This window comes from Apis dorsata, unplaced genomic scaffold (genome assembly GCF_000469605.1).
Source record: "Apis dorsata unplaced genomic scaffold, Apis dorsata 1.3 scaffold_98, whole genome shotgun sequence".
In the NCBI taxonomy this organism is placed as follows: Eukaryota; Metazoa; Arthropoda; class Insecta; order Hymenoptera; family Apidae; genus Apis; species Apis dorsata.
Window position 1 is genome coordinate 498,412 of NW_006263396.1, and position 12,424 is coordinate 510,835.

The 12,424-nt window shown below is 38.0% G+C and overlaps 1 protein-coding gene across 1 annotated transcript in view; it reads left to right on the forward strand.

Annotated features, from left to right (window-relative positions):
• Positions 1 to 12,424, forward strand: part of LOC102679484 (ras GTPase-activating protein nGAP-like) — an 85,559-nt gene that overhangs the window by 55,467 nt on the left and 17,668 nt on the right. The window contains exon 2 of the mRNA XM_031508717.1: positions 2,781 to 2,872. Within this exon, the coding sequence (XP_031364577.1) occupies positions 2,781 to 2,872 (92 nt within the window). The remainder of the gene's footprint in view (positions 1 to 2,780; positions 2,873 to 12,424) is intronic.

Here is a 12,424-nt window from a genome sequence, read left to right on the forward strand (position 1 = left end):
TTTAATTAATATTATATATATATATATGTTTACACGCAGAGTATTTTGAAGTGAGGCACAGCTTGTCAATATTACGTTACGTGTATTTTGACAGCGGACGAAGGCGACCGGATCCGATTTCCTCTCGTATCGATAACCTTTTGTCCGGCCAAACCAGTATCGTCACTCGATGCCTCGCCCCCCGATTGGACGTCTTACTTCGTACCTTCTTTCAACCTGTTTATAATTCTTTCCTCTTGGCTTGGCCAGTTATTATTAATATCTTGTAACGCTCTCTCTCTGTACATCCATCCATTGCGTATGAAAATAATGGACACACTTTTACTTTGTTTCCTCGTCCTCGTTTTAAACGCTCGAAATAATCTCTTTATTCGGGAGAGGAGGGGGGGACCCCGAATCGATCTACTCCCCAAACTCTGTGAACACGCGCTTCGTTAAACACAAGCGTCCAACCAGCCGAAAACCACGAGGAGCGAACAATAACGTGTCAATGCGTTAAACGAGTTTCGAACACGCTCGAGTTTTTCATTTCGCTCGATTTAATTTAAAAGTCATTCTTTCCCTCTCTCTCTCTCTCTCTCTTTCTCTTCTCGATACTCAATTGTACGAACCTCGCCGGCCTCCTTCACATTTAATCTCCTCCTCGTCGACTCTCGACGCGAGCTCGAAGAACGATAGTGGCTCTCGTCCACCAACGGAAATCGAAAAGCCGAAGGGCGAGCAAGAAACGAAAACAACCCTGCAATTAACGCCCCCTTGCGTTATGCAGAGGAGGGGAGCCACAAGGAATAATCCTTCTCTCTGTTTATAGCGAGGTATAGGTTTTTCTTTTAAACGTTTCCTCCTGGGAGGATAACAGGAGTCTCGAGTTACGGGCCCTTTCTCGTACATCCCCCATGAGACGAGATTCGTTTACGCTTCTCGTGGTTTAACGATCAGCTTGCAGGGGTCCCAATTTTCGTTTGAACTTTAATCACTTCGCGTATTTCTTAACGGGGGTTACGATTATGTGTATTGGTTTTAATAAGTTTCGTTTCGATTGTATGATAAATACGATCGAAACGAGAATTCATTTCTTTTTTACTCCATGATTTAATCCTCTTTGACATCTAAAGCTGATATATATGTATATATATATGTACAATTTTTGCCATATGTCGAGGAGAATAATGTATGTTGTTACCATCAGACGATAATTTGAGAATAAATAAAATCGAAAGTCGGAAAGAGCTAGTCAAAAACTTCGAATAAAGTAATACTTTAAATAATTACTTATTAAAATCTTCGAATGACATTTATTCATAACTATTATAGTCGATCCGCTTCTCATATAACCTCTCGTTACGATTATTTCCAATTATTATTATTATTGTTTTGAACGATAAATTATTTGAAGCAACTTATCCAACCAACTAATCCATCACATGTAAATGCACAATACTATTAAAACTATTCTGATGTCATCGACGTGTGATCAAATTATTTATTAGCTCAAAGAGCTCGTCGATGTACTCTTGTAAAAATTTCGAACAACAAATTTTTCTTTTCTCCACGCGTTATACACCATCGTGTCCTTCAAAATTGCCTTTCGAGTCGCTGACGATCATATTCTTATCTTTATTGCGAAGGAAAAAAATTTTATGACGACAGGTATATATCGCTCGATCGATATTTCCAACGAATTCCTAGTCGACTCCCCTCTCCCCCCTTCGTCGCGTTTTCGATGGAACGCTGCCATTGTGAAGAGAGGGGGGAGAGAGAGGGGGGGCTGAATGGCCCGTTGCCGGTTCTCGAAATTACGGAGCATTGCTCCAACTATGCCGTGACCGAGTTCCAAGCATGCGAACAACCGAAACGGAAGTCCCCTCCCTCTCCTCGTTTAACCGCGGCCACCCAATCTTCGCGTTCTCGTCTGCGTTTCGAGGCACGTCCGCCCGCTTCCGGATACCTGGGGATCGCTCGCAGGTGGTGCGTTAAATGCGTCGCGCAGAATCATGGGATTGTTTCTGGGAAACAACTGTCTCCTTTCTTGATTTTAAATCAGTTCAGGCGATGGTATTCGCCGTATTGGAGATGGAATTCTCGAGAGGAGAATTTTTGATCGCGTTTCTAATCTCTAAAAATTTTTTATTACATTTAAAAGGAACACGCAACGGTGGAAGCGTGAGTAAAGGATATAAAGTAAAAATTTACCGTGAATAATTTGATGAAAAATCTTAAGTGGAAATATCAAACATTTCTCTCTGAATTTCTATAAAAATATGGCAAATAAATTTCCGTGGTAATTGATTAATCTTTTATTCGCAGGATTAAACCTGTTCCCTTCAAATCGATAATATTCGATGGTACATTAAATCGATTCATTAAACGCGACTAACTGAAATAAGCCTATAAAATGTTAATATTACGAGATTGCAGTGTAAAAAGAAAATAAAGCGCACGATTTGTCAATTTCTTCTTCAAATTTTCTCTTCAAATGAAGGGGATAAATTATATATATAAAGGAAAAGGAAATGGGATGAAATTACCTTCTTTTAATGCCTTAATTGTTCGAATGCTTAAATACGAGGGTTTACGATTAACGGTGAGGCAGAATCGAGTTCGCAAGATGCGATTATTCGGCCAATAAGATTTTCCCATCCAGTTTCCTCCATCCGCCTCGAATACGAAATACGAGATACGATAATTAAGAGTGGCGACCGTTTTGGTCGTCAGCCAGGGCCGGAAATGGCAAAATTACCCCATTCGCTAAATCGCAAATGTTCTTCTCTCTGTTCCAGACACGTCCTACGAGAAGGCCTGTCGAAGGGGTAGCGCGCCCGCCACCCCTGTCCTCGGAGCACGACCCTTGGACGTCACCCCCAACAGAATCGTCGTAAGTAGACCGTCGTTTCCACCCTTTTACGCCCCTGTAATTTCCATTCATTGTGATTTTCGATTCTCTGATAACAAAGTAGTGGAGGTAGCTTTCCCCCCATATTTTTTGCTTTCCATCGAAGGGTCGGTGAACAATGATATTTTTTTTTTCTTTTTCCTTCGAAACTTTTCCCCCCCTCTTTTCAATCGTTATATGTTACATATATCATTCATATATACTTGTCGACAAATTCTTATTCGAAGGGAAAATTTATTCGTTCGTGTTTCGAACATTTATCGATTATGGTATCGAATATAAAAGAAATTTTTTTTTGTGAATATACGGTAAGACACGTAATTTCATTTTACTTTTTTTTTCTATCAATACATGATTGTACAACTATGCAAGGAGGAAATTAAAAACACACGAAATTAAAAAAACATACGTCTCGAGTGAAGAGTAATGGAATAACTATGCGAGTCTCGAACAATTTCATTCATCCGCGAGGAATTCTTACCCGATGGATGGAAATGGCGTTAATCGACGAAATATTTCGGGATATAATTACATTACATGGAGTGGATGCTGCATTTAATTCTCGAGCCTCGCCTCGTTCGATGAAGAAGATCCTCGGCATTCTATCTCGTCGCACAGATCTTTATCGAGAGAAATACTTTGAGCGAATCTGTCAGCGTTGCGCCAAAGTGCATTAGACTTACAGATTAGATCTGAGTCAGGCTTCGAGGAGGAGGCATTTTCCACTGCTCGAGGAGTTTTAGGTTCCGAGGGGGGATTCTTGTTCGTAAAAAGAAAAAATCGTGAAAAAAAATTTCTCGTCAAAAAATATTATATATATAAATTCTTGAATAATTTTTCCTTACGGATTTAAAAAAAATCTTTGAAATCTCAAAGGATGAATAAATTATAAAAAATTATCTTCGACTAACATTCGACACTCGTGGTAAAAATGGCGAGCTTCGGTAGAGTTGCTCGTCGCCTCTCTTCCCCCCCCTCGTCGAGAAAAATTTCGTTTTCGAGGCACGAAAAAAGGAGAGTTGAATTTTCCAATCACGTATCTTCGATCCCCTGAATCTTCTCGTGCGTCTCAAACACCCTAAACCCAAGCACTTTTATTTACACTTCCAAACAATTCCCCTTCAACGTTCATTATGCCTCTCTCCCTACCTCGTAAAATTTCATAAAAATTCTCGACTTAAAATGTTGAAAAGACAGTCGCTCTTCTACCGACTTATCCTTTCCAGAATTCATCTTATCCCTATCTTCGAGCTGTCTCTCTTCGTATAGATAATATTGCGAGGCGAAGTTTCATTCGAGAAAACGTCTCGGATCATCTTCGCCTCTTCTCGAAATTGCATCGATCGAAGTATATAAGAACACTCCCCAAGCCGTTCGATACGATCTTCTTCGAATGGAAGAAGGCCTTCCACCGACACGGTAACATTTAATCGTGGCACACGTCGCCGCAATTTCGTTTCTCTCCGTAGACTGGAGAAGAAGGAGGAGGAGAAGAAATGGGAGAAGGAGGTGGGAGGTGGAGGGGGGCGGCCCGGCCACTCTTTCTGCGCCGTCACCTTTGCCCTTCGCTTCAATTTCGTTGCGTAAACCGACACGCTCCCTCGTCGATGCAAACGCGGATACCCACGTACTTACTTACTCGCTATGGAGAATATCGATCCGTTGGCGTCGCAGGTGTTCTCAAATCTAGGCGCGCGCCTAGATCGCTTCTCTAAGATGGGCTGGAGTGGTGGACGTGGATGGATGTGTCGCGTTTAAACTGTACACGAGACGATGAACCGCGCGACGGAAGGGAAAATAATATTGCATGGGAAGTTTAGAGTTCGAATCGAGCGTACGTTGATTGTAAAGTCTTTTGTGTTTAAGGAGGAATGGAATTTAAAAATTTCGAAGAAGTAATTCGTCAAATGTTGACGATTTCAAGTAGAACTAAAGCGTTGTTTTAGAAGGATAAGGTTGGAATGTTATAACTGTGAGATGAGAAATTTAAGTCCTAAAGTCTTTGACCTGTTGAGGAAATAGAACGAAGAGTAGTTGTTGAGAGTAGACGTTGAATTTAAATTGTATTTAAAAACTTACTTTATGATGTAAATTAAAAGAAACTTAAAAGAAATATTGATGATTTCAAGTAGAACTGAACGTTGCTTTAAAAGTTGGAATAATTAACTCTGAGATGAAAAATTTAAGATTTTAAAATCTTTGTGTTGAAGAATAGTTACAGAAACTTGAATTTAGATTATATTTAAAAATTTCGAAGGAGTAATTTATTTTACGATGTAGATTAAATTAAGCTAAGAGAAAAGTTGATTTTAAGTAGATGAACTGAAAAGGATTGGATTATTTACTCTAAGATGAAAAACTTAAAGTCTTTTTATTGAATTATTTATTTTCTAATATAAATTAAATGAAAGCAGAGGAAAATTAACGAAAGTTTTCGAGTAGAAACATTGACGAATCGAGCGAAACTTTTAATCCAAACTGGTATGCGTGTCAAGAAGTTACATTTACCGCCAAAGACGAAAATTCTAAAGAAGAATTTCGAGCTAAGAAGGTCTTATCAAAATTTTGATTGATCTCTTGAATAATAAATTATAATTGCTTTTTTTCAATTACATATTTTCAAAACGTTACAAATCTACGTATTAATTTTAATCGTTTAATTAAATTTAATTAAATTAATTGATATAAACGAAGAATATTATTTTGCACAATCGTGATACATTATTTCTTAAAAATATATTTCTGATTTAATTTTTTCCAAACGAGATTAAATCGATCACGATTAATTCGAATTAAATTAATTAACAAAATAAATAATTGGGTCGATTCGTTGGTAGATGGCACGTCGGAGAAATGTAAAATGTAAATATCCGTTAATTCTATAACTAACGTGCGAGGATATTGTGTTTAGTAGAAGGTATGTACGATTTTGCGGTTCGTATCACGTCGATCGATAAAACCGACTCGCACGAGTCTAGTTCCCGTTGTCTATTGTGAATCACGACGTTATGTACTTCCTAACATAATTCACCGTTGCCTTTGCGTCACACTTCTAATATTTGAGTTCGATCGAATCTAAATTAATTCCTCTGCTTCTTACGATCGTAAGAAATATTTCCCCGAAAAGATATATTTTTAATTTAATTTTTTCCAAACGAGATTAAATCGATCGAATAATTCGAGAATTAAATTAATTGACAAAATAATTATAATCGATGTAATTTCGTGTGATACGTTATTTCTTAAAAATATAAAAATATATTTCTTCCAAACGAGATCATTTTTTCCAAATCGATCGAGTAACTCGAGAATTAAATTAATTGAGAAAATAATTCGATTAATTCGTGAATAGATCATCAGAGAAATGTAAAATGTAAAATAATTATTCTCCTCGTTCAAATGATAATTAAACGATATTGTTTTTAAAAAAAAAAAATTTATACTAATAATTTTTATTTCTTAATATTTCATATGAATAATATATATTAAAAAATATTTGGTTAGTATTTATTTAGTATTTTGGTAATTTTTAATTTATATTTAAACAATAAATAATTAAAGATTTTAATTTAAAATTATAGATAAATTATTTATATTATTAAAAAAATATCGCGATTTTCTTCGAGAACGATTTTCATTATTCATCACTTAACCACCCTCGTGAGATAATTTTTCTTAAAAATTTCTTCGTGTATTCCATTTTCCATAAACTCGTTTCAAACGCAAGTTTAAAGTTAAATTATCGCTCACGATCTCCTCAAATAAATTGATCCACCGATCAAAAACGAAAATTTTCCTCGCTCTTAAAACGATATTTCGAACAGGATAAAAATTATTAATCGCGTCCGTTTCCACGATATCCATTTCCGTTTCGTTTCAAAGTAATTTGTCGGGGAAAGGAAGGGAAAGTAATAAAAAAATATCGAACTTTGGATGTTCCGATGCAAATTCGAAACGATACGAGTGAACAATAAAGATACGATCTTTGGGAAGGGAGAGAGGAAAGCGGAGAAGAGACTCGATGGTGTATATCTTCGATTTAATTACTCGATATTTACGAGTTATTAACAGGTAGAAAACTAAAAAAGATTTTTAATCACGAGGCAGTGACGGGGCGGTTAATAAAATCGGGAAGAAAAAGGAAACGTGCTCTCTGCGCCGGTTTTACGATCGTGTAACACTTGGACGATAATGCTGTCCGACGATCGAAACGACGATTGAGAAATTATTGAGTGGACGAAAAAGACGAAATATAGTTTTTCCTCTGCAACATCGAATATGAAATTATCAGAAATTTTTCATGAGAATGATGTTTTTATATTTTAACAATTTCATTTATAATCTATTATGAACGATCTTTGAGAGTGTGTTAAATTTTTGGCAAATATTTACGAAAAGATATCTCGATGATTTTTTTTACCAATTTATGTTAATTCCATATTCCAAGTTTAATTCCCCTAAAATCTTAGTTTAAAAAAGTCTCGAAGGGATATTTTCTTTAACGACTGTCAAATAAAATCTTTACAAACACTTCTTTTCACTTCTCTTCGCTGTTTCTTTACAAGTAATCATCAAATTTTTAATAATAATCACGAGATAAATATTGATACATTCAAAAAAAGAATCGTAAAAAAATTCAAAGACTCCGTTACGATTGACAGTGGAAGGTACACTCTTTGCTCTCGTCACGAGACCCCGACACCCTTTGTGCGTTAGACAACAAAGAGAAGAACGAACTGGTTTTGCCGAGCGGTGCAACGACTCCACGGATCGATCCGGATAAATAATATATCCTTTTCTGTATCGCGAAATTTTGTTTACAAAATCTCTCGATTCCTGGTCGATGAGGAGGATTGCAAAAAAAAAAAAAAAAAAAGAAAAAGGAAGCGTAACCGTTTTCGCTATTTTCACGGAGCGTGCTACTCGGCAAAAAATCTTCTCGTTCCGGCAAGAAATTGCCTTTGTCCCTCGTGAACGATGCTTTCAATGAAGGCTTCTCTTGTTTTTCTCCGAGTGAGGACGCCCTTGAGGACTAAAAAGGTGGTAATTTAACGACCACGAGCGTGACGTGTCGGGTAATAGGAAGTGGATTTTATCCTCGTTTATTTATCTTGTTTGTTTACAATTTACCTTTGTGACGGTGAGCTTGCGAAAAGATTGTTGGATCGAGTCGAAGATTTTTATATTTCGTTCGTTACATAAAACGTTTATCGTTTATAAGCGATAATTGAAATACAAGGAAAAAAGTGTAGCAAACGTTGTTTTCCTTCGATAATTTCTCGAATAAAAGTGTGAAATAAAAAAAAAAAAGAAGAGAAAAATTGGATTCAAGAATTGAAATTCTCGAAACAATTCTCGCCGTACGTATATATTTCCGCATCTGCGATCCACATTCGTCACAGTGCATCTCACAGCTGGCTTCTGCGTCCGAGTCCGTGGATCTCGGTTTGAGAACCCCTCTAAGACGTTTTTGTCCTTCTTACCGGGGTCTCCACGGGAGTAGACGAGGGGCTGGTGAGGCCAAGGGGTGACCCGTTTTGCCTCACCTGAATGTAGGGGCAGGGTTTTTGGTCGTGGTGCAACACAGCACAAAGGTGCTGCGCCCCAAGGATCCCTTGACTTCGGTTACCTGGATGAGCAACATCTGCGCCAGTCGACGTCGAGATTTTGCCGCGAAACATCTTGTGCTGCTCTCGTCTCGAGTGTCTTCCCCTCGCGGATAACGCTTCTTCCACGGCCAAGCATTCTATTTTATTAACGTTCCCCTGTCTGTCCGTTTAACAATTTAATAACAATTTTAACGATAATTTTTACGACTTTTTTTTTTATACGTTTTTTATTTCATCGCTCGACAAATATAGAACGCGATGATGATTGATAAAAAGAAGGAAGGGGCAGAGGGAGGGGGAAGAAACGGAATGTCGAATTCATAAAAAGAGATCGTAAATGGATATTAAAGTGGCGGCTAATGACTCGTTCTCGAAAGGCTGAAAGGACTCGAGTGAATCGTGATGAAAACGATCGAAAGTTGATTCTCCCCCATTCGCTTTAAATATATCCCGGTAGTAAAATTGCAGATAAACATCAAATCGTGCTCGAAGATAATTTTTCGCGCATGGATCGAAACGATCTTCGGGAGATTCGACGAGGAAGGAAAATTTCGGGGAAAGGAAAATAGTTGGCTGGCGTTGGAGGCCGAGTTAAGGCGGGAATAATCGCGGCCAATAATTTATCGACAGAGGCCGGTAAATAAGTGACTCGTGGCCAAATAAAGGAACATCAAAGGCCGAGAGGCAGCCGAGGGTCGACGGCCGCCGTTGCCGCCGCTGATCGACGAAAAGCGACGACGAGCAACCGGTGCTGAAAATATCGCCGCTCCGCGTTTTCACCGCGCCTGCACGCGGGATGCTCGTCTCCTCGACGCCGATTGTCGTCAGTGAGCGCCGATTCGCCCGTTTTGAACGTTCCATGCTCTCTTCCGCAACAGAAACGCGTTGCAATTGAACGATATATTTTAACAACGAATTAATCACGGTGAGAATAAATAATAATCCGATTTAAAGAGTACACGTAGTAAAGGGTTTTTCTTCGACGAAATTCAAGGATTACCGGTGTCTTTTTCCTTTTTTTTTCTTTTTTAAACAATCCATAGGATTGGACTTTGAACCAGCTATACCAGTTTTCGCCGGAAACCAGTTGCAGAAATTATAAAAATACACTTGTCGTTGGGGATTATTGATTGATCGAGGAATACAAAAGAGCGATAATTTCTCGATTATCATTCGAATATTTAAAATTCTCTTCTGAACAACCATCGAGTTTCCAACAACTTTCTCCGTTTCGAAAACGATCGAAACATGTGATTTGTTCGAGTGTAAATCCGAGGATCGTTTAAATAGCCTGTCGATTTAAATCCCTTCGTGGAGGGGGCAGCTGGAGGAGGAGAGTGTATACCTGGCCTTTTCAATGCCTCGATCCCGTTTTTTCGGGGCAGGGAAAAGAGATACTCGAGAGACCCCATGGCCGCCTGGTGGAATCCTTGGCTCGTGCTTCCGCGTGCGAATAGAAATCCCTAGGAGCAGCAGTCGTGTCTGGAACGAACGCCACGATTGAGGGAAAGTGAGACGCGAATTTTTAAATTTTTAAAATTCCTGCGGAAATAGACAATGGACTACAGTGTTCTACAGATTATGGTGAATTAATGGTTGAATATTGATTTGAATATAATAGTCGTTGAGAAGATGATTAATGAGGTTAAACGTGGAAATTATACGATAAAGTTTGCATGAAAGAGTTCAGATCTTAGGGAGACGATTGGTTGACAGGGTTTGATGAATCGCCTCGTCGATTAACTGAAAACCTATTCAAGAAAATCCGTTGGAACGTTTCGTTATCTGTTCCTTCCTCGCCTTAACTCTCTCCACTTTCCTTGAAATTGGAATCCCCTCCTCGACTCGAACCGATACAAATATCAAAAAAAGAAGGAAAAAATAGTTGCTCGAAAATTACGAAGATCGTTCAATCGCGCCGCGTTGTCAACAATCGATCAACGATCGATCGAAAGAAAAAAGCGGGAGAAACTTCAAGAAGAGGGGAGGCAATTGTTTCTCTGTGACGCCATCACCGAATTGCCCTGCATCCTGACATTGGTCTTATCGCTTACAACAAAATCATTTCATCGACTACGAGAAATCGTTTTGTATACCTTTTCCAATTTGATCACTGAAAATTTGATAAAACACGAAACGATGGATACGAAGCGGAAAAGAAAGTGAAAACACGATAGTAGAATTCTACTATGGAAATGATCAATAAAATTTTGTGCAAAGTGAAGTGAAATAAAGGTTTTCGAAGATGTCAATCGTCGGGTATATTATTTAGAAAAGATGGTGGAAAATCGCTTGCTCGAACCATAGGATCCTTCTTCGACTGGATGTCTTCGAAAGAGTGAAAAAATATCGATCGCTTCGTTGCTCCACAGGTATTATATACCTGAGCGGCATTATCGGATGAGTCAGTCGCGCGATATAACTCGTTTATAATAGCATGTTTACACGCATCAATCTGTCGTGGAACGAGCGCTCGTTCGCGATTCTACCTCTCGTTGCCAGTAGCCAGCCGCGCTCTGTTAACGCGTATTAACATCGTAGCTCCAACTGTGTTCGTTGGAAGTGATTTAGGAAGGGAGAAAGAAAGGAAGAGGTTTGAAAGAAACGAATTGAATCGGACGAGATGAGATTGAGCGGTTGGAAATATTCGATCTTTTCGAATCCTCGAAGATAGCGTTGTTCTTCTTCCACGCTGGATTTTCGTTCGGAACATCTGCCGTTGTTTCTCACGCGACACGCTTCGCGTTAGCAAAGGGAAGATGTGCGTGAAACCTATGGAGGAGAACGAGGAGGACAAGGTTGTCAGCATGATCATCAATTACTTCACCGCCAGGGTAAATATCATGTGGATAAAATGCTTTTTCCAAAAAGCAAAAGTTTTTTGGGAAAAAAGGCGTTCGTTGTGAAGTAGCATAGTGGATAGATCGATGGAAAGTTGGAGAATGGTTAAAATTTTTTAAAAAAAAATTTGTTGCAATTTTCGTTCACAGTTTCATTTGAGAGAATTGATTAGGATTTTTGATGAAGGAAATTAATCGGATAATTAATTGGATAAATTTGCGCAATTTGCCGCGATTCTTCAGAGAAACTGGTAGGCTAGGAAAAAGTAAATTCGTGGATGGGTAGAGGCAGTAGTGTCGCGATTACAAGAAAGGAGCTTCTTGCTCCTTCAGACGCCTATTCGTAGAGAGTAGTAGTCTTTCTAGAAAATGTATGCAATCGTTATGTATGCGCGTGTCATCGCCGCTTCGTAATTTCCATTAATTGCAATCTTTCCGCGTAAAGTTCAAATGAATTACTATAAAAAAAAAAAAAAAAAAAAAAAAAGAAAAAAAAGGAGAAGGAAATATGCGCTTGATGATTAGAACTTTCTAACGTTTTTAACGATCGAATTTTATTACGTTATCAAATGTACAATTAAATCTATATATATATATATATATTTATGTGTATATTCATTGATTAATCCGTTTCTGGAAAAACCAATCTCGAATGCCACGAATTTCGAAATTCTCGAAAGAAACAACTTTTATGCTCGAGAAGCATAGTTGTTGATAGAAGAAGAAAATTATTTTTTTTTTTTTTTTTGGCTACGAACAATAAATAGATTTTCGAAAAAATCTCGAATAAATGCCACGAAATTCGAAAGAAACAACTTTTATGCTCGAGAAGTATAGTTGTTGATAGTTTTTTTTGGCTACGAACAATAAATAGATTTTCGAATAAATCTCGAATAAATGCCACGAAATTCGAAAGAAACAACTTTTATGCTCGAGAAGCATACTTGTTGATAGAAGAAGAAAATTATTTTTTTTTTTTTGGCTACGAACAATAAATAGATTTTCGAAAAAATCTCGAATAAATGCCACGAAATTCGAAAGAAACAACTTTTATGCGCGAGAAGTATAGTTGATAGAAGAAG